The sequence below is a fragment of the Saccostrea echinata genome, unplaced genomic scaffold, assembly GCF_033153115.1.
Source record: "Saccostrea echinata isolate AGI-Se365-2 ecotype Australia unplaced genomic scaffold, CSIRO_AGI_Sech_v1 ptg000045l, whole genome shotgun sequence".
NCBI classification, from domain to species: Eukaryota; Metazoa; Mollusca; class Bivalvia; order Ostreida; family Ostreidae; genus Saccostrea; species Saccostrea echinata.
The window spans coordinates 201351-225133 of NW_026889794.1; the positions used below are offsets into that span (position 1 = coordinate 201351).

Below are 23783 nucleotides of genomic sequence, written 5' to 3' on the forward strand. Positions count from 1 at the left end.
ATTAGTAGATTTCTATTCAAAGTACAATATGATTAGTACATAGGCGACTGAAATCTTGTTTTCACTCGTGGAAGAATTTTTTTTAGATATGGCGAAAAAATTACAATGAAAACATAGAAGAAAAAATTGCTAACACGACGTTGTTTGCGTATAATGAACAGCGAGGATGAAAGCAAACTGTCTGATCAGTAACAACTTCACCTGGACAAGGTATTGAGGGTTTCTTCTTTTTTTTACCAGCATTTCTCGTTACGTGGGTTGTTACCTCCTCACCGCGATGTTAAAAATAGTTTTTGAAAGACAGACATAATTATCTTAACAATTAATATAGAAATCATCGGTCTCGTGATTTTTTAAAATAGGACATATTTGCTAAAATAGGACCACGCGACTTTTTTTTTTACGGGAAGTAACTGATAATATTGGCCGTGATCGAAGCTCAAATGCTACGATATCTACGATAATATTTTTTTTAAATTTGAAAGGAACAGGCAAGGATGAATATCTCACTTTCAAAAATGTACCTGACATATTTTCAACAAATGGTATGAAACACTGTTATACAAACCATTATGTGTTTATTTGAATCTTTCATTGCTTACAGATTACATTATATAATTTTAAGTAAGAATGTCAAATTCGTTGACTTCTGTACAAAACAATTGCTTTAAAACGTGTTCGATATATTTGATTATATGCTGATAGAATTCAATATGTTTTGGGGAAGTAGATATCTATAAGAAAATTCGGGAATGCATGTCGGGTTCTGTAAATTCTATTCTTCGATTTTCTCATTTCTACTAGAATACTTTTTTCTACATCTTTAAGCTCCTTCTGAAATCTAAAACAAAAATTTTGGAAATATATGAATTTTATTTATTATTTAATTACAAAACCTGAGCAATATATTCTTCAAAGACTTCAATTAAGGTGCCTCTATTAAATATGAATACTTGTTCCAAAAATGTTAGTTGTGATGAGAGTGTAACACAAAGGCCAGATAACTTTGAGCGATATTAAACCAACCTTTGTAGTAACTCGAGTGTCTTAGAGTCCATTACATCTGTGTATTCCTTCTCGTAATGACCCAGATGGTTCGTTATTACCATTGTAAGGATTTTCATAAGACTCAAAGTGGATAAAAATTGAGCTCCTTTCGGCATAAGTGCATCCATATCTCCTGGGGCCTGTAAAAATAAACTTTGGAATACACTTACATTGCATAGAAGATAACGAAATATGGAACCTTATATTTAAATCCAATGGTAGATTAATTACCATTTAAATATTATTAACATAATGACATTTGTTACGAATTATACTTTAGCTACATTTTTCTCTTCATCGAGTTCCATAAGATAGCTGGATAATTTGGAGGAAAGCCATAGTGATCAAACTGAGGAAAATTGGCTGCATAATGCTCAACACTGCAGATGAAGATAAAATTGGTCAGGGTCGTAACTACGTTATCCTTATTATCAAATTCAGGAATGCTCTAGAAATGAAATTTAAATACAAATGCATTTAACTATGTCCAGACAAATAAATATTAATAATTCTGAAATGGTACGGAAATAGTCTTGTAAATTTTTTGATATATATTTTCATTCTCTTAAAGGGTTAACATATAATGAAGGACAGATAGGATTAAATACTGCATATTTCTTCCTTGAAAATTAAACAAGGAAGTTGTACTTAATTTATATTTTAAATGTATTTATCACCTGTCATGGTTTACTAAATGCATAGCTATGTTCTTTGATATTTAAGAAAAGGTCTTTGACAGGTGTTGAGAGTTTAAATTCAAATTTAATTTCGTTTTCTAATATACGTTTCTCACCTGTATACCCCAGTACCATTGAAATTCCTTTTTTCCGTGAGCTCTCCTCTAAAGTTCTGCAACTCGCAGTCTTCTAATACGTCACAACTGTCATCTAGATTGACAGAGTAAAACCCAGAACCACAAATATATGTTGTTTTTTTTTTTATTTCAATAAAATCCTAAAACCCTGTGATAAAGACTTACGACAACACATAACCTTTATGTGGTCCATGCTTTGATTAAAACTTTTATTTTATCACTTATGATCAAGTCTCATATCAAATAATTGATAGTAAATCTATCCATACGGCCGACATATGTATATATATTCAGGGAAATTAGTTTTAAAAGCGAAAATAAAAAATCTTAATATCACGTGTTTCTCACAATATGATGTTAGAAAAAATATTTTTCGGGTTAGTTAAATTATTTCTGTAAAACAATTACTATCAAATTCCAAAGGAATTTTTATCCCTGTTGGTAAATAAATATTTCATAGATATTTACATTCGAAAAAGCAAGTACGAACCAATATAATGTTTACATTTTGCAATTAACATTTATGAAATATTTTTAATAACGGATCTAGGGGACGCTGTCTTTATTCTTTTGTTGTTCATTTTATTTTTTTTTTCTAAGCTTTATTTTCCCGTTGCAACTATTATAACTTATTCATCATTACGATACATGTCTTTTCCGCTTATAAAGTCGTAAAATTCGAGAAGCAAAATTCATTCATTTTACACAGACAACAGATTAAATCATACAAATGGGAAAACAAATAATTTTTAAAATAATAAATATTTTAAAATTATATTTATCGATCTCAAGGGTCATATAAATAAACTTAAGACAAATTTGTGAACTGGTCATAAAACACGGACCATTGGAAATTCCAGAAGCCTCCAAATGCTTAGGAGGAGTAGGCATCTTAACCAGGAGTAGGCATTATTTAAACACAACTCTGAATTCTGTCTTGATGTGTTGTTTATTTTCTTTAGCGCTTTTAGAAAATTTTCTTCTGAATATGTTCTAACTAATTGTTAGGCCATTATTTATGCACAATCATGTACACTGAACTGTCTACGGATTTTACCTTTTTTCCCGATCATGACAAGGAGCACACGGCGGGTGTGACCGGTCGGCAGGGAATGCTCACTCCTCCATTGCACCTGGTCCCACCTCTAAATTTTGAGGTCCTTGTTTGCTCTACTTCAAATTTGTATCGTTTCATTGGACTTTCGAGATTGAATACTGTTCGTTATCTACATATTCCATCTCTGTATTGAATAGATACTACAAATAGGTATTCATGGTCATATCTAAGAAAAGGTAGTATTATTATCTTTCTCGAATTTATTTACTACATGTTTTGCCGATTTAGTAAGAAATGTATTATTTTTGTTCATCTGACATGACATTTGATGTTTAATTTTTATAAATATTTAAAGTTATAAAAAGAATTTACCAGACTTCAGAGTCTAGATGTTCATTTCCCGCCAAACACAGAGATAGCAAATATATCGAGAAAAGGCACTGCAGTAAATTCCGTGTTAGATATAACCTGTTTTGTCTAATTCATTATTAATTTATTTCTAGGTTGTTTCTTTTTACAGAAGGACCTTTGCAGTGTATTTATTGTTACCCAGGTTTAGGATTGCTAAAACTTGATGCTTTTGCAACATGTCAAAATTCGTACCTGAGTGGGAATACAAAGAGCAATAGATTACGGAAAATGGAGAGATACATTGCATAATTTAAAGAGACGTTTCTCAGAATTTTTTTTTAATTTCATATATACAACGGATTTTTACTTTGATTTTTCTCTTCTGATGAGTGTACTCCTTTTTATGTTTTAACAGCAGGTATTAGATAACCTCTCCTAGTAGTTATGGTGAAAATTTTAACAATTTCCAAGTTTAATGCAGCAATAGCATTTACATTGAAATATTTGTACTTTCAATTCTGTCGTTTTCCAAGATTGGATAAAGTTACATGTCTTCCCCACAAAGAGGAAAATTATTCTAGACGTGCACAACGTGCTAGAAAGCTTGAGAGGGTTCGGGCTACGTATCAGTTGGAGAAAAATATATTTTGATTCAATAAGGATTTGTTAAAGAAATTAAACACCATTGATATTCCTCCAATATTAAGCTTTTATCTTGATAGAAAAAATTTAATATAGCATACATGCAAGTATTATGCCTCGGTCATATTAAAACCAGTGTTTGATCTTCCGAAAAAGACAACCGATCGACAAAAATCATTCATTAATTTTTAATGTCAACTTAGTTAACGTTACAATTCAATCGATCAACGATTAATCTTCGAATGCAAGACTGCGAACTGTTCTCATAGTGGAGAGATGATAAATAATCGAGCAACTACCCCAGGTTGTCGCCTGATAGTCTTGCAAGTGATTGTCAATAAAGTAAAGTTTCTGCCTTCGCCTTTTGAAAAATTTTGTTTTCCTCGGAAGAAGTCCATGAAAAAGAAAGAAGAAAGGATATGTGTATGTTAACCTACTCCAGATCATGTTCCGTATAGACACGAGTAGACCGAATTCAAAAGTCAATAAGCATTTTATCAAATAACCAGGAATTTAACAACATTTTTTATATTATAGTTATTGTCTCTCCAAACATTAACACCCATAATATAATATGTAGAATAAAAATATTATAATCATATTTCAACAGTTTAACAGATGATTAACAATAAGATATATCGACGACGTTTTATCGACGAATATTATTGATTTTCATTCCTTTGTTGATTCGATATATCCCTTTGAACTGAACAAAAGACGAACAGAGTCTGACACACCTGTTTCAAATTTGGATATTTTTCTAGAGAAAAACATCAATAGCAAACTAATAACTTAACTTTATATTAACATGATTACCTACTTTTATATCGTAAACTCCCCATATTTATATAGCAAGATAGCATTATCACCTGCATATGAATGTGTCCCAGTTGATCATTTACGTTTGAACACATTATACGTATGGACAATTTGTAAAAGATGCAAGCTATTGACAAATAAGTTATTGGTTCAAAGAAAGTAGCAATCTGTTTAAAATCAACACTCATCAAATTCTATGGTCGCTACATGACCTTTCAGCAAATACAATCTTTTGTTAAGTCGAATGTCGACTGACATTTTTCATACAAAGTATCAGGCCATAGTTTTCACTCAGAATTGTCTACGAATTTCCAATTTCCCGCTTACCCAATCATGACAAGAAGCACACGGCGGGTGTGTCCGGTCGACAGCGGATGCTTACTTCTTCATCGTACGTGATTCCCCATCTGAATTTTTAAGAGGTCCGTGTTTGCTCTGCTCATAATTTGTATTGTTTCTTTAGACTTTTGAGCTTCGATCGTTGCTGTCCTTCATCTTCATAATTCAGCTTGGAAAAAACTTTATGTTTATGGAGACAAATAGACCACTTTTCCTTCAGACCCTTTTTATTTCTTTTTTTAGATTTCAAAGTTGTAGGATAAATTGAATACCTTAAATCATTTCTGTCTTTATTGTTAAAAAGCAGGGTTTTTTTTTCAATTTCTCTCAGGTTTAAAAACTTGTATTTTTTTTTATTTTGAAAAGACTGACAGGAACTGCATGAAGATAAAAAATCTTAAATTTGAAAGAAGAATGCGTCATCGTCAACATGTTCTACAAAAACCGTTCATGCAGGAAAGAAGCTCATTAAAAAAAAAGGAGTCATAGTATTAAATATTTTGCTTAAAAAGCATACATATTTAAAAAAAATATATTGCGATAGAAAATCTTTATAAATGATAAACTCATTTCTTCTTTATTACTTTTCATTTTCCTTGTTATTTTGTCAAGTATTAAATTCAATACAACATGACTATTAACACTTTTACAACAAAGCTATTAATAAGTTTTATTAATTATTTATATTATTAATTTCAAAAAATATCAAACTTATTATCAGGTTAAAATTTCCTGCTCTAAAAGTGATTTAAATTCTGTTGCTGATGCATCATCTTTAATCCTGTAAGGACTTGCTGGGCTTTTCTCTTTTACGTCTTTGTCATTTTTCTGCAAGTCTAAAAGACTTTTCTCCTCTTCACCAGTTGAATCTAAAAATTTCAATTTATTATTATTTTTTTAAAAATTTTTTTTTAATTGATATAAGATTCCTAAAACTATGATCGATATGAATAAATTAAAATGATAGAAAATCAAATATATCTATATTTCTGAAATTTACCATTAACGTACTTTGTAAAATGGTAATAAAAATGAATACTAAAGATATGTGTCTCCAATACAATCGTATGCAACACATTCAAAATTGCATATATTAGAGGCATGGTCTTAAAATTATAATTCATATGAATTTTAAAATAATTATATGAAGTATATAGATATGTTATCTTATCTACCTGTTCGATAAACCTGTGTCATAACAATGGTGGCACCATTTGTTTCCATTTCTTCATTTCTTTTCTGAGGATTAAATAATGTATTGTAAGGTTATTACATTGACTCCCTTACACACATTTTCAAAAAAGTATTTTGAATTCATGAGGAGTCAGAAAAAAGGCACAATAATCTACCTGTTTAAGTCTTGGAATGAAGCACATTATTAATGCACCCAGGATGGGTGGAGCACCAGCAGCTACAAAAGCTATTTCGTATGTATGTAAAGTGTCATAAAGCAAACCTGAAATGAATATTCATTCATTATTCATTTTCAATATTACCTTTATCTCATCACCCCCGTTTTTTTTTTCAAACTTCTACAGTTTCTCTACAACTACATAAAGTATCATATCTTAGAAATACAAATGACCATTTCATCCACTGTGAATGTTTAAAGGACTAGATTCTTGCATAGATAAGACAATTAGAGGTGTTTAGGAATTTCTTCACAATGATTATTATTATTATATAAATATATCCTTCATTTTATTCATATTAATTCAAAGGAACATATTAAATACTGGTATGTTTTTACCAAAACTTTGAATGTCTAAGGGATTCTGATCATCAAAAAAAATGTAACTTTATTTCTGAAACAAACTCACAGAAAAATGTTTAAATTGCAAAGAACTCGTTTTAAAACTCCATAAAATTATTATATGGAAATAATTTTCGAAACATTTTTATAATAACATTTACATTGTAATGTAATACAATTTTATGCAATAAACCTATGAGCTCATTTTATGCAAATTTGAACTAAAATTAAAAAAAATGAATATTCAAGGAAATTTGCATTGAAGATATCTTTCAAATAGTTATGCTGATAATATATCCAGTTTTCGAATCAACCGGAAGCAGGTTAAATTTCTTACCTGCAATAGGAGGCCCAACAGTAAGTGGGACAGAAAAACCACAAAGGAGAAAACCAATACCTTGTGATGCATCTTTGGGACCAACAATATCAAACGCAATAGTTCCAATCAAAAATACCGTGATCCCATCACAGACTCCCAAAATGAGACAAATAACAATTAGTCCTTCGAAAGATCCTGAGAAAGGAATGCATGCAGTAACTATTCCCATCAACACAAAAGCGCTTTGCTGCATATAGATTCGGTTCACGCATTTCAAGTCCGCTATCTTCCCAAATATCAGTCTTCCAATTCCAGAGGCCACTTGAATACAGGTTATCAGAATAAATGCATTTTTGTCAGGGAAATTATCCTGAGTATGTTTAACCTAAATATAAAAGACAGCATCAACACCAAAATACGTAAAAGTTAAAATTTTTCATACTTATATTTGAAATATGCGTCGTTATTAATCATAAATTTATAGCTGTTGAGATATAAAAAACATCGTTTGCAAACGTAAAAAGATGCTGTTGAATCGAGACCTTTTGAAACATTTAATACTAGCTGTTTTAGCGTTTTTATACAGCATCACTACTTATCAAATGTAAATATAATACACGTGTTTCTCGATTTGCATTGTTTGTATCAAGATAAGTGATTTTTAATTATACATGATAATTTTTAACTAATTGTAAATATGTTGTTTATATCATATTGTCAAATACAAGTACAATTTCCTACTCAAAAATTTCATTACTAAACAATTATCATTAATCAGTGATTGAATACTGTGATTAACTCATTAATCTGGCTCGTGGCATATGACTTTCTTTTTCATTGAGAGATAACAGTATTTCTTCAGTATACACATTTGATACACTGTTGTATAAAAATGAGAAGACTTAGTTATTAATTAAACAGAACATAAATCTTTTAATCTGACCGTCTTGATGACAGTATCGACCAGGCTCTTTTATTTTTCCCCAAAATGTTTATGTTATACTCACATTGTATACTTACTAAATGGAATAATGGCACAAAGTAACCAAATAACGCAACATTAAATCCGAAAAACCAAATACGATATGCACGGTTTTTGAAAATCTCCAAATTTAGGTACTTTTTTACTGAAGAGCAAAGCCCCTTTTCAATTTGCGACTCTTCTTCATGCGATGATATTGGCAGTGATGAATGTACTGGAAACGTAGGTATCCAGGTAAGACTATATAATAAAAGCATGCAGTACAACCCGCCCAAGATAAGGAAGGTGTACTTGATGCCCAAAGTCTCCAGAGAAATAGGCAGAACAATGGATATAATCATTGAGCAACCTGAACTACCAAAACCTACAATTCCATTTGCGAGTCCCAAATGCTTTTTAAAGTAATGTCCCAGAATGATCAAGGATGTAACGGTTATAAATCCTCCGCCGCTTCCGATTAAAAGGCCGTATGTTAAATATAGTAATCCCAATTCTTTGATAAAAGCGCTAGAAAAGAGTCCTATTGCGCCAAAAAGAGCGCCAAAAAATGCCGTTGGTCTGATACCAATTCGATCACTGCATACACTGCTAAAAAGGCACATAAAGAATGTAGAACCTGTACAAACTGATCCAATCCATGCTGAAAATAAGAGAGAAACAGATAGATAATGTCATGTATATATATTCATGTTCTTAAATGTCTTTAATTATAGAAAATGTTTTGGAGATGATTGTAATACTGGGATAATTACAGCTATAATTAATATGACTTTTTGTAGAAATCTGTTTCATTGTTTTGTCTGATTTACAAACATTTATAATCGAGGTAGGTTTGTAAGATCAAAAACTGCACATAATGTAAAAAAAAACACTTTATGATTGTTTTTCTCTCACACACTGAACGGATTAAAGCGCTTCTTTTACTTAAAACATGGTCTCCTAATCTTCTAATACGTTTATAAATACATTAAATGAAAAAAAAAGTGTTATAAAATCCCTGTTAAGTTCTTCAGAAACGAAAGGAATTCAATGAAAATGTACAATTTAAAAGAGAGCATATAAACAAAAAACTGAAAATTATACAGACTCTACGTGACATTCACATAAAAACGCGCGGTATGAATTCAGGTATTGAATTTCTTTTTTCTGTGAAAGTAGTCAATGGTTTGCATTGCTTATACAAAGTTGTTCAAAATGCCCCTTATGCTGTTGTTTCCTTGTGTGAAACTATAGAAAATTAAACATAATCACTCCTTTTACTTCTACTATTTGATAAGAATTACAGCTGTTTGTGATTGTGACAATTAAGAATCGACGAAAGCCTCTAAAACGAAAATTGTATTTAGTAAAACAAAAATCTATAAATATGTTTTCTTTGTGACCTGTATTTACAGTACATCTTTAGGCCATGCCCAGAACTGTTCAAACCGTGTGAAAAAAAATGTCCATATGCATTCTTTTTAAATATTGAATATGTTTTATTTCTGTTATCAATTCTGTCGAAGATTATACCAGACGTTGGGAGAAATATGAAGAGGGAGATCTGAATACTTTGTCAGAATTAAAAAATCAAAAAGTTATATAAAGGTCAAAAGGTCATCTATCCTTCTGTTTACACTAAATCGGAGACGACAAAAGAATTAAAAAGATTATACATGTATGAACAAAATGCTATGGTTCCAACAGATAAGGCTTGAAACAATATCTTCTGTGCTTGTGAGGCTCATTATTAAAACCTTATTTTAGAAGAAATTAGTTTTCATTCTACATCTGAAATTCCTAATTACACTAGTAGTTCACTTTTCTAAAGATAAAATTCTTCAAAATAAAATTTCAGTCTTCAATACTTTTAACATTCAAGTCGTTGAAGGTGAGTTCAATCTATTTTAGCTGTACTGGATCCCTAAACTTCATAAAAGTCATTCCAAAAAAAAGTTACATTGTAGAATCCAGTCAGTGTTCAACCATGCAAGCCCCTATCTTTACTCCTCACAAAATATTAATTAACTGCTGTAAAGAAGAAACTGAGCTCAACATATTCTAGAAGTGGAGTTAATCAAATGTGAATTCTCAAAAACTCCAAAGAACTCTAAGAAATTTAAAATCATTTTTTTTTTAAGTAAACATCACCAAAACATAAGACTTTTCTACATTTTATGCAACCATTCCTCGGGATAAATTAAAAACTACGCTTTTTGATATCATAGACAACTGCTTCTTCAATAAAAATGGAACTCGGAAATTTTCAGATCATATGTGATGGGTAATCAACAAAATTACTCAGTTAATATCACTCTGATTCTACACCCAAGTACTTTGTAGTTGTTATTAAAAGGATGATGGAGTTTCTCATTGACAGCATCTATGCCGACCTGTCTTTATATTGCTATGAACTGCAGGCTTGGGGTAATGCTAATTGTAATGGTAATGCATTGCAATGCATTACTTGAACTCGAAGTAATGCTAGTAATGTGTAATGCCAAAAAAATTGAATTACATGTAATAGTAACGTAATGCATTACTTTATCAAATCCAGAGTAATACTGGCATTACATAGCATTGCAAAGCATTATTTTGTATGTACCTTTTTTAAAAAATCAAAATGGATATGGAAATTATTGTTTAGGTTATTTATTTTTTATAAATGATAGAAATGAATGAAAAAAGTTATCCTATTTAAATAAACTCTCTGTATCTATTTAAATACACTTTATATTCTGTTAAAAGTACAATTATCTTACATGTAAATTCTCACACTTATTTTAGATAAAATTTGATTTTAAAGAATTATTTAAAAAGTTTTTAAAAAAAATCTTTTTAAAAAAATAATTCCAGTATGATGTACACTGTAAACTGGTAATTGACACCTTTTGAATAGCTAGAATGTCATCAAAACGCACTATGCCTCTGGGCTTATGTAACAATTAAAACAATGCATTGTTTTGAGAAGTGCTCCAAATTACCAGTCCCTTTCTCCTGACTGTTTATAAAACATTAATTGAGCTGGTCTATCTTGAGTTGACCATGACAACTCCATTGTACCAAAAGGAATAGAAGACATGCAAGCATTCTTATACGCCTAGCAGAGCAAAATGTACATACTGTCCAACCCTTTTACAAGTTTGTCAATGCATTTATTTTTTTCATAAGGTACTAGATTTAAATTATCTATGCTTTTATCATAGTTTTGGACAGGGATTAAAACGCATCAAAAGTTAAATTGCTTTATGACATCAATAGTTACAAAAGAAGTGCATATTGTACAAATAAATGTTTTATCTTACTGACAATTTGAAAGTTTGAACTTCCCATGAATAATAAAAAGATATGTAAGCTTTTTACAGTCTAATAAATACAAGTATCTTGAAATCAAATTTGAATTATCCTTTGTCATGTTTAGCTTTGAAGGGGTTGGTTGCATGCTTATGAAAATTATATAGTTGCAAAGTTTTGTATTTCTATCTTTACCCCCCCCCCCCCCCAAAGTAATGGTAATGGTAATGCATTACTTTACTAAAGTAATGGTAATGTAATGCATTACTTTAAGAAATTAGAGTAATGGTAATGGTAATTTAATGCCCAAATTCTTGAAGTAATGGTAATGTAATGCATTACTTTGCAAAGTAATTCGCCCCAAGCCTGCTATGAAGGAAACGTCCTGTTTTTATATTCCTATAAAGCAGAATTTATTGAAAAACTTCTATATTAGAAGAAGAAAACACTTTGCAGTGCCTTTCAGCAAGACATTTAGGTATATCGAAGACGTTTATCAATTTACAATTGTTACTTCCAATAATATGTCGACTCCATATACCCCAGTGAACTTGAAATAAAAGACACCACAGAGTCTGCCACATGACATTTGTTTCATATTTGGATGGTTACTGACTATAGACGATGAGGGCCAACTAACAACTAAACTGTCTGACAAACAAGATGATTGCAGCTTTTCCATTGTCAACTTACCTTATTTATGTTATAACATTCCGGTATCACCTGCATATGGTGTTTATGTCACCCAACCTGTTCGTTACCGAAGAGCATGCTCTGAGTAGAATCAATTTAAATACCGAGGCAAGCTCCTGACAGATAGGTTGATGTTACAGGGATTTCAATAACCTTGTTTAAAATCTGCATTTCGTAAACTGTATGGTCGTTTAATGAACTAACTTGTGAGCAAATGTATCCAATCATTTGGTCGTGTTTTGACTGAAATATTTCATTCATTCTCATTGTCATGCTTTTGGTTTTATACTAAATTTAATCACGGTACAGTCCGTCTACCTGCATAGGGTTCACGGCGGTGTGAACGTTCGACATAGGATGCTTCAGTTCATTTCAGTTCTTGTATTCCTTGTATCAACAGATACATCAGATAAACATAATTACATACATGTAAATACATATAGTATATACATAATTGACATGGCTAAAGAAGAGAATATATAATATATATATTACAATATATTCACACAATTTAAAATGACGTTGAGATTAAATGTATACATATATATATATATTGTTCTGACATAGTAAACCACTCTTAAAAAATTAATGTAATAGTTCTAATTTACTTTCCCGTATATGATTTGCTTCTCTTTAAAAAATTTTCAAGACCCCTTAATTCCTTTACATTTCGAGCGCTTAATAGTTGTATTACTTTATATACACTACTATTTTGATAATAAAATCTTTTAATATATTTCTTCCTTATATTTTCATATGTTGGGCACTGTAAAATAAAATGAAATTCATCTTCTATTTCATCCAGATTACATAATATGCATTTTCTATCATTTCTATTAGTATCCGTGTATCTACCCCTTTCAATATATAAATTGTGATCAGACATCCTAAGTTTTGAAATTATTTCTCGATTTTTAACACTTAAAGGCTTGTAAAGGTAATATTGAAGGCAATGCGTATCTGTAAGATATTTGTATAAATTAGTTTTGGGCATAATGTTAATTTCTGCTCTTAATTCTTGGATGTAAATATCTATCATTCTTTGTTTAATAAGTTTGAATGCAAATTTTTCATCATAATATGTGTGCATCATGAAGTTTAATCCTAATTTATCCAGTTCTGTTTTAATGTTTACAATCCATTCATCATTTTCCTGTACCATTTCTTCATAACACGTCTTAAGAATACAATTTTCTGTTTTTCTCAGCTTTAACCAATATTTCATAGTTTTTATTTTTCTTAAAATATGACAGGGAAATCTACCTAGTTCAAGATAAAGAAACTTATTACTAGCATTCTTTTTAAACCCTAAAGTTTTTTTTACAGAACAGTACATGAACTTTTTATATATCAATTCCTTTGTTAAAACCCTATACTTCGGAAGCATACGAAAGTATACTATTGACGAAAACGGAGCATTTTGTTTGAATATTAAAGTAATAATCATTTAGTTTACTTTGAACACTAAAAAGAGCTTTTCTCCCCTGTTCTGCCAGCTTCTGTTGTGCTTTTGTAAATTTACCGTTATAATTTAATAATAATCCAAGATAATTAAGCTCATTTACTATTTCTAATTCATTTTTGTCGTAGAACCACTTCTCATTTTCTTTTATTTTTCCTCCATTTCTAAAAGCCATTATTTTAGTTTTATCTGTATTTACAGTTAGATTCCATTTCTTACAATAATTGTGCAAAGAGTTAAGTATTTCTTGTAAAGCTTCGGGTGTTTCTGCTAATATAACTGTGTCATCAGCATGCATAATAAGGAATATATTAATTAGATTAATTTCAATCGATGGACAGTTCTCGCTCAACCAGTGCATTTCAAAATCGTTTACATAAAAAGAGTATAATATTGGGGGGAACATTTCACCTTTAAAGAGTCCAACTTGACTTCCAAAATATTCGGAAAGGACGCCATCATATTTTACGCACGATTTGATATTTTCGTAAAGAGATTTAATTATCTTCAACAATTTACCCTATATTCCAAGCTTACATAACTTAGCCCATAATTTGCTCCTATTAACAAAATCAAATGCTTTTTTATAGTCTATGAAACAGCAGTATAATCTCCTACCCTTCTTACGTAGAAACTTATTTACCAATGATTGTAATACAAAAATTGCATCAACAGTCCCATAACCATATCTAAAGCCACACTGGGCATCTGTTATGACAGATATATCTTTATCCCACTTCAGTAGTCGTTGATTTAGAATAGAAGTGAAAAGGTTACCCATACAACTAACCAAGGAAATGCCCCTATAATTGATTGTGTCATTAACGTCCCCCTTTTTATATACCGGTACAATTATAGCCTTTGACCAAGATTGTGGGAAAACCTAGACCTAAATATAGCATTAAACGTTTTATGTAAAACCGGTATGAGTGTCTCACTATAGTCTATAAATAGTTCATTTAGTATGAAATCTTCACTACAACTCTTATTTCTTTTTAAATCTTGTATACAATGTCTAATTTCCTCGACAGAAATTTCATAATCCAATTCATCGAATACAGATTCAATAAAATTATCACTATCTAGGTTATATTGATCTTCCTTCGAGCTTGTATTCTGAGTTAGATTCCTAAAATGGTTATAAAAATTTTCCAACCCTATTTTAGTTGCAGGACATTTGATTTTCCTTTTTGAAAAATGCTTGTAGAATTTTCGTGGATTGGTTTTTCTTAACGATTGTATCATATTACCTTCTTAACATTTATAAGCTCTTTTAAGTTTTCTTTCGAGTGTTTTATAAATTTTACCTGCAATAGTTTGTTTGTTTTCCGTTGATTTATTTACATTAAAAATATGCAAAGCGTTTTTATAGTCCAAATATTTCTTTTTACATACATCACTAAACCAAGGTTTATCATCTCTTCTAAATTATGCTTATTTTGTGAATTTTCACTTGTATATTGCCCCCGTTTTGTTTGACATTTTGGTAAAACAATTTCATTTATAACATTACACAGATTTTAACACAGTTGTCTACTTCTTGTTGGTCTTTTAAGTGACAATTTACTATGTTAATTAATGTTTCTGCATTATTACTTGGATCATGATTTATACTGTCTTTTTCGTTCTCGTTCCATCTTATATTTTTCCACTCTACTCTAAAGTGATTTGTTGACATGTCGTTAGAAGAATTATGTACTTTCATGAAGATTAGTGCAATTGATTTTGAAAAATAGATCTAGAGGCAAATGATCAGATAAAGTATTAAATATTGCAGAAGAAAATTCTAAGATATACTGCATAGTTTCCTGTCGACATATAAGGTAGTCAATTAAACTGACTCAATTGGCACCGTAGAAAGTTACACTTCCCTTAGAATCTCCGGAATGCCTACCATTTACAATTCGGAAACCTGTGGATTTACATAAATTCAAAAACTTTCTACCGTGCTGGTTTATATAACTGTCCTGACTTTTCCTATTAATATTACATGTATCTGAAGTATATGATACCAAATGTTGTATTGCATCAGATACATGTTCAGAAAGATTATCAATTACAATAAAGTCTTCCTTTAGCCCACACCTAGCATTTAAATCGCCTGACAAAAATATACATCCAAGTGATGTGTATTTACTAATTAGATCATACATACATTAAAATAAATCTATATCTTCTTTACGATAAAAAAAACACTACCCTCAGGTGGTATATAACAGAAAAACAGAAAAATTGGTCTATTTTCAATTTTACAATGAGTAAGTTTTATAACCAAAATGGTATCTAAAAAATTTTCTTCCACACTTATACATTTATGAATTTATGCTTACTTCTCCTAGATACCTGATCCCACCTCTGGAATTTCCAAGGGTCCGTGTTTTATGCTCTGTTAACAGATGTGCATTGTTTGTAGGTTATTATTTCAAATCGATCGCTATTCGATATCTTCATCATTTTCTTTAACTTATTAGCTGGCTTTTGATAACTAAATGAATTGTTTACAAATTAAATATACATTATTTAAGTTAGGATATTACCAACACAAAACATTGTCAGTCATTTTTTTTTATTTTAGATACAATTATTTCAATCTTCATTTACATTGTATTTGGAATATAACTAAATTGAGGGTTATTCATCTTGTTCTCTTTGAGAATGGGATAAGGATACAATCTGACAATAGTTAGACTCCGTTTCCTCGGATGAAAACGCCTTCAAACAGGCAATCACTCTCATACTCAATAAAAATAACTTTAAAAACGCTCTTGCTGGAGTTTTTGTCTCGAAGATAGGCTCACTCAGAAAAGAAATAAATGAACTCACGTCGAAAATCGACGAAGTGGAACAATATTCAAGGCGAAATTGCCTAAAAATCACTGGCATACCTGAAGAACAAAACGAATCTACTGATAAGCTAGTTCTGAATGTCATCAACATTCTGGTTCTAAATGAAAATCTCGACCAAAGATATCTCAAGGTCACACAGAGTGGGCAAATACGACCCAAGCCGGAAAACCAGAGACATTATAGTAAAATTTATTAGTTATAGAGATAAAGCCAGAGTTTATGCAAAGAAACGAAATTTAAAATCCTACAACCAAAACCCAACAAAACAAACTGGACCCATCTACATCAACGAAGCTTTGACGTCCAGACGGGCGGAACTATATGGAAAAACTCGCCAAGTAGTAAAAAATAAAAAAAAACTTGACAGCTGCTGGACGTATGACGGTCGAATATATGCGAAACTCCGTGGTCACCATGGGAAGAAAATATTGATAAACACAACAGAGGACCTAGAGTGTTTCCAAGATGACAACGTAGACGAACAGTTCCTTGCTTCGACGCCAATATCGTAAAACACTGTGTTTACAAGGTTAGCTTTTTAAAAAAAGCTGAGAGTCAGCCACTGGAATACAGAAGGTTTCTTTCTTGTTTTGTGATGGTATACGATTTGTTTTATCTATCATGTTGTGTTTCTTAAAAGTCATTGTAATCTAAGTTAAATTCGCCTAATGCCATCTTTAAAAAAGTGTTTGGTTGCCCTCTCCTGACCAAATGGCCAAAAATTGCTCGACTCAAAACATTCTTTAACCTCCAGGAAACAATTTTTTTATGCATTTCAGAAAATAAATTTTGAAAATTCAGCATTGATGTTAAAATTTTTCTAGGAAAAAAATTTCCAACCTACCTAACCAGACCCAAATTTTTCATCCTGAGAATGGAGAGGGCAAACCAACATTATTTTAATCGTTTTTAATCGTTTTCTTATTTGTAACATAATGCTGTACATAATAAATGAAGAAAGCCACCAATCATTGAACGTTGATGAATGTATGCATTTTCATTTCTACTGTTAAATTCTATAAATGATATTGATTATGATGCACAAAACGAAGGTAGACTCTCAACTATCGCAGTTCCACTGTGGTCAGTTTCTCACCTGTGGGCGCGGTTCACGTGCACAAGCTGCACTCGCATGTCTATCATTGCGTGGACCCTGAGGCCCACGCAGAAAATATGTAAACGAGATTAAACCGGGCTCCGGGGCCATAAACAGATGAGCTCACTTTTGATCTCATTCCTTTTATAAAAGTGAGACTGAGATCAAAAGTGACTTTTGATCTTATTCCTTTTATAAAAGTGAGACTAAGATCAAAAGTGAGCTCATCTAAGTTTTATGGTACCGGGTGCATGGCGCAAGCGTCAGGTGTTTCAGGCTTGTAGCAAAGTTTTTCAAAGTGGAGAGGAAGGGGGGGGGGTCCGAAAATTTCCCGCGTCTACGGGTCGATATGTCGCTGGATGTGTGATAGAATCTTCCGTACAAATCAAACAAATCCCAACAGTTAAAGGTTACCGAAAATAGCCCGATTTTTAATAATAAAAAAAAATTATAGACCTACCAGGGATAGAATTTAACATTAATTTTGTGCTATTAAACTACTATCACTCAAAGAAGACAGACCATTTTAGAAAATGTTATTACAGTTTTAGTAGTAAGGCCATAAAGTTAAATCATAATTATTTTAAAATGTACATATGTTTCAAGATGTAAGACTTCTTTTTTGTAAAACGTATTTAATTAACCCAGAATTTCTTTTAAATTTCTGGTAGAAACACAGACTTATGGTTCACGTATTGCAGTCCTTTTTTTACAGGACAGCAACTTATCATGTAAATCATAAGATTTTACTGTCTTACAGTGGTCTTCTAATGTTTTCATAACTTTCATCATTTAATTGAAAAGAGATTCATTTTGCACTGTTCTGGGACCTTTGTGGCAAGTGGATTATTGTGCGAATTCCGACCCTTACATGTCTTATGCAAGATATTGATCGAGGGAGTCTTGCTTCAGGCATCCAGAGGACGGCGATTGAGGGTATATATATCAAGTGCTCTACATATAAACTTAACTTCTTCTATAAGAACCACTGAAATATTTTCAAAGTATCGTATAAAACAGTACAAATTTCCCACTTAGAACAATCCATGTCTTTAATTTTTCGAGAACAAACGAAGAACAATGTTGTCTATAAATAGCTCGAGGTTGTGTTCTTAATTCAGAGAGCGTGCGTGAAGAAGCAGGCCTTTTGATTGGACCAGATACTACAGGTTTCTTTAAAAAAGTCGTGTAAATATTTTTCCCAGAATTCCAAATTACGCAAGCGCACTTGCAGTTTCATCCCACCGTAACTAGTCAGCACGCGGGCTGACTAATAAACATTTCCACGTGTTCGCGTCTCTCAGACGCTTGGAACCTCGTCGAATCAGTGTTTACCTACTTTCGCTTTCATTTATAAACATGTGATTGACAGATCAACATAAAGGATGTCCCAAACATATGTACAGTATGTTCAAATTTATTCTTATACTATTATGTTTGTCACGCTGTCTTCAAATTGGTCTGCATGTGTATATAGTTGGATGTTATATCGTTCTTTCCCCTTATTATTTACATCCCAACACATGCATGTAAATACTACAATTCAGTTATGTACAGCGGTACTCTATTACCCGCTTTTCATGTTATTCTCATAATGCATCTCCCAGTTTCTACGTGGGAAATGTGCGAGTTAATGCACTTCTTTTTTCAAATTTTATGTTTACTGTTTTGTGTTTTATTATTTTCTATTTATTTTGAATTGACACATCTCATATATTGCCAAATAATTACAGTGTCAATATATCCCATTTCAAGGCGGCCCAGTTGCAAATCAAACTTTGGACATTGCTTAGCCACAGTTTTGATAATGGGTAATTCCCTCGAACAACACCGTGCCGCGATTGGTTTTTTTTACATTAAATGTCATAATATACCGTCAAGGTCTGCTTTCAAAGTTTCAAAATCTACTACACTTTTAGATATTTTGCTATTCATATCCAGTATCTTCAAAAAACAATATAAAAATATGGCATCTTGGTCTCTCAAAATTAATTTTTTTGCACAATTATTCATGTTTGTCATTCTATTGCTATCTGGTGATATTGAAACAAACCCAGGCCCACCTGCTTCAAACTCTCTTGATATCCTGCACCTTAATATTAGAAGCATCAGAAATAAGATTGATTCCCTAATGTATTTAGTTCAAGATTTTGATATACTATGTTTTAGTGAGACTCATTTAGACACACATGTTACAAATGAAAGTTTTTTCATAGAAGGTTTTAAGAATATTTTTAGAAAAGATCGCAATTCTTATGGTGGAGGTGTAAATAAATGATTTATGTTTCAAATTTAATTAAGGCTAGTCGAAGAGAAGATTTAGAACCCATTAATACTGAACTCATTTGGATAGAAATACCACAAGTAAAGGGGAATCTACTTATATGCTGTATTTATCGTCCACCACACACTAATAGTGTCTTTTGGCAAGAACTATCTTGGTCCTTTGAAAAAGCCTGTGATATCTACAGCAATATTGTAGTACTTGGTGACCTTAACACTGATTTCTTAAAAGTTAACAACTCACATGAGATTCATACAATAATGAACAGCTGTAGATTAACAAATATCATACATGAACCTACAAGAATTACTTGCAATACAGAAACCCTTATAGATCCTATCATTATTAGTGACAATATACATGTGCATGATTCTGGAACATTAAAAGTTAGTAATACAGTTAGTGATCATAAAGCACCTTATATATATATTCACTAGAATACCAATGTTAATGCGGCATATAAACGTAAAATTTAGAAATATAAGCAAGCAGATTTAAAACTCCTTAATGATTTAATCCTACAATGCGACTGGAATAGCCTTACTGATGCTACAGAAAACATTAATACTGCAACAGCAAACTTCACGGAAAAGTTTATTTCTATTATTCACCAATGCGTACCCGAAAAAACTGTAACCATAAGGCCAAATGATAAACCATGGATGGATTCTCTTCTAAAGAAAACTTTGCTTATTCGCAATAGGCTAAGAAAAATAGCACAAAAAACAAAAAGAGAATCCGATTTGGAAATTTTTCGGAAGGCAAGGAATAAGTTTAATAACATGAAAAAATATGCTATCAAAAACTATTATGACAATATAGATTCTCATCTCAAGGATGCTAGTCTAAACAATCAAAAACTATACTGGAAGTTACTGAAAGACACTTTTCACATTAAACCAACAAATGAAATTCCACCTATTCAGTTTACAGCCAACAATGGCACTGAAAGTTTTGCATTTTCAGACATAGATAAAATTGAACTATTGAACAAATATTTCACACCAATTACAGTCGTAGATAACAGTAACCAGGAGCTCCCAAATATAGTGTCTAGATGTAAGGATAATTTTCCGGATATAAAAATACAAGAACAGGAAATTATTGATATAATTTCTATTATTCCTGTTAGTAAAGCAGTTGGTCCTGATTGCATCAGCCATAAAATGTTAAAATCTTGCAAAGACACTATCTCAAAACCTTTGTGTATACTATTCAACAAATCCCTAACACTAAAAACTTTTCCAGACTGCTGGAACCTAGCACATGTTCTTCCACTATTTAAGAAAGATGACCCTTCCATCACTACAAATTACAGACCAGTTTCTTTGCTGAGTTGTATAAGCAAAATTTTTGAAAGAATCATCTTTAAACATGTATACAATTTCTTGTATTCACATAATATATTTTATAAATATCAAGCAGGTTTTTTACCAGGTCATTCCACAGTATATCAACGTTTAGAAACATACCACTCTATAGTAAAAAGTATTGATAAAGGTAAATTCTGTTGTATGGTGTTTTGTGATTTATCCAAGGCATTTGATAGAGTCTGGCATAAAGGCTTAATTTACAAACTAAAAATGTATGGAATCAATGGTGATATGCTAGATTGGTTTGATAGTTATTTAAGCAATAGAACACAACAAGTCATGTATAGAAATCACTTTTCCTCTGTAGGACATGTAAAAGCTGGAGTTCCTCAGGGCTCAGTACTTGGTCCTTTGTTATTTTTATTGTATGTAAATGATGTGGCTGAAAATATGATATCTGTTTGTAGATTATATGCTGATGATAATTCCTTACAACAATGCTCAGATAATATTAATCATATTGAACAAAATCTTAACCATGATCTTAGAATACTAGATGAATGGTCAAAGAAATGGTTATTGAAATTTAACCCACAGAAAACCAAAGCTGTATTTTTTAATTCAAAAAATATGCAGCAGTTTCCTAAATTATATTTTGACAATTGCCAATTGGAATATGTTACAGAACACAAACATCTTGGGATACTTCTGTCGTCTAACTTAGGATGTTCTGATCATATTGATATCATTATAAGGAAAGCATACAAAAAACTGGGGCTTCTTAAAAAACTAAAATTTACTGTGTCAAGAGATATTCTATCCCAGATGTATATATCTTTGATTAGACCACAACTTGAATATGCTGTTGAAGTTTGGTCTGGATGCACGAAAACAGACATTGAGAATCTTGAAAAAGTACAATTATTTGCTGCAAGAATAGTTACTGGGCCTACAATTATTGCTTCAAGAAATTCATTATATTTGGAAACAGGTTGGGAACCAGAAGAAACAGAGCAAAACTAATAACAATGTATAAAATGCACAATAATTTAGTACCTAATTATTTACAAAATGTAGTACCTGATACAACAGGCAATATTTCAGGATACACTACCAGGAATTCCTTAAATCATTCTTTGCCAAAATACAGATTAGAACTATATAATAAATCATTTATTCCTGATACAGTTAGAAAGTGGAATTCCCTTAGTCTTAAAACAAGGGAGGCAACTTCTATCAAAATTTTTAAAAACTATCTGCACAACAGTATTGCAAAACCTCAGAAATATTTTTCATATGGAAAAAGGTTTTTGAACATAATTCATACAAGATTAAGACATAATTGTATTTTAAATTCTGACTTATATCGCAGTAACCTAATAACCAGTCCTAATTGTTCTTGTGGACTACTAGAAGATGCATATCATTTGTTTTTTTGCTTGTAAATATTATGTAAAAGCAAGGAATTCCTTAATGAATAAGCTTTTATCATTTAATTATTTATATGTTATAGATGTACATTTAATGTTATGGGGCGATGATTCTCTTACTATTGAACAAAATTATGAACTTTTCAAAACCATTCAAACTTTCTTAAATGAATGTGGTCGTTTTTCAAAATAAGCTTACCTTTTTTTTAAAATTTTTCTTCTTACCAATTCAAGTTATATACTTGTACACTTAAAACTTTTTTTTTCTTTCTAAAACTACGACGTTTATGTAGTAGACCATATGTATATATGTTTTTTTATTTTGGCAATTTTTACAAAATGTTGTATTAGAAGAAGACTATCTAATTTTCTGAACTTGTGTCCGATCCTTTTGACTTTGTCAATAAAATATGTTCAATTCAATTCAATTCGATACAATCTGATTACTGGGATAAAAAAAAATTTAAAAAAAAAAAAAAAAAAAAAAAAAAAAAACTATTTAGGAATACAATTACATGTACACCTATCTAATTGTTCCCTTTCATTTGTATCTCCATTCCCTTCCAGAGAATATAGTCAAATCTACAAGGAAATGGTATTTTAATATAAATTTCTTATGAGCGACTGATCTTCATTTGCTATACATACATATTTTGAAGGAAATGGATGGATCATCCCTAGCATACTCCTTGATTAGATATACGTATATTATTCCAAAAGTGTTAATGATGCCGGAAACTGTTCCGTTGGCCAGGAGTGATGTGAAGCATACAACCCAACCCCAACCCCCGTCAATGGGTATAAATTCATCAGTTTGGTTTTCACTGTTGAGAGTTTGTACTGGACAGTCCATAGCCCCGCCCATCTTAGGACATTCACTGTCATTCTTTAGCGTTTCTTTATCCAAAGAATCTTTGCCCATTATTAATTGCTCTCTACAATATTAGATATGTTTAAATTAAATTAACATTTTTCCTCAAATACCCTTCTTTGATGATTTTTTGATTAGCATTTCTAAACATCTTTGGTGATGATGCATAATTTTTTTTCTACTTTATCATTTTTTTTTACATAAAATTAACTGAAAATGAACATTATTCTCATATAATTTTCTTTAACAATTTATGCAATGTGTGCCTAGGGTTTCACAAGGAAAATTATGTGGAAACGTACTTATCATATTCATTCCGTACAATATTGTTTGTAAATGCAAGAAATGAAATGATTCTTATTTTTTTCATTGTTAATAAGAAAACTTGTAA

The 23783-nt window shown here is 31.1% G+C and overlaps 1 protein-coding gene across 1 annotated transcript; it reads right to left on the reverse strand.

Moving 5' to 3' along the window:
• Nucleotides 1–5786: 5786 nt before the first annotated feature.
• On the reverse strand, nucleotides 5787–23445 carry LOC133201590 (monocarboxylate transporter 10-like). Its single transcript, XM_061337385.1, has 6 exons — nucleotides 23170–23445; nucleotides 8162–8763; nucleotides 7160–7526; nucleotides 6419–6525; nucleotides 6245–6308; nucleotides 5787–5938 (listed from the first exon to the last, which is right to left on the reverse strand). Exons 1-6 carry the CDS (start codon nucleotides 23441–23443, stop codon nucleotides 5787–5789), a joined length of 1566 nt encoding a protein of 521 aa, XP_061193369.1. The 5' UTR covers nucleotides 23444–23445.
• Between the last annotated feature and the right edge of the window lie 338 nt (nucleotides 23446–23783).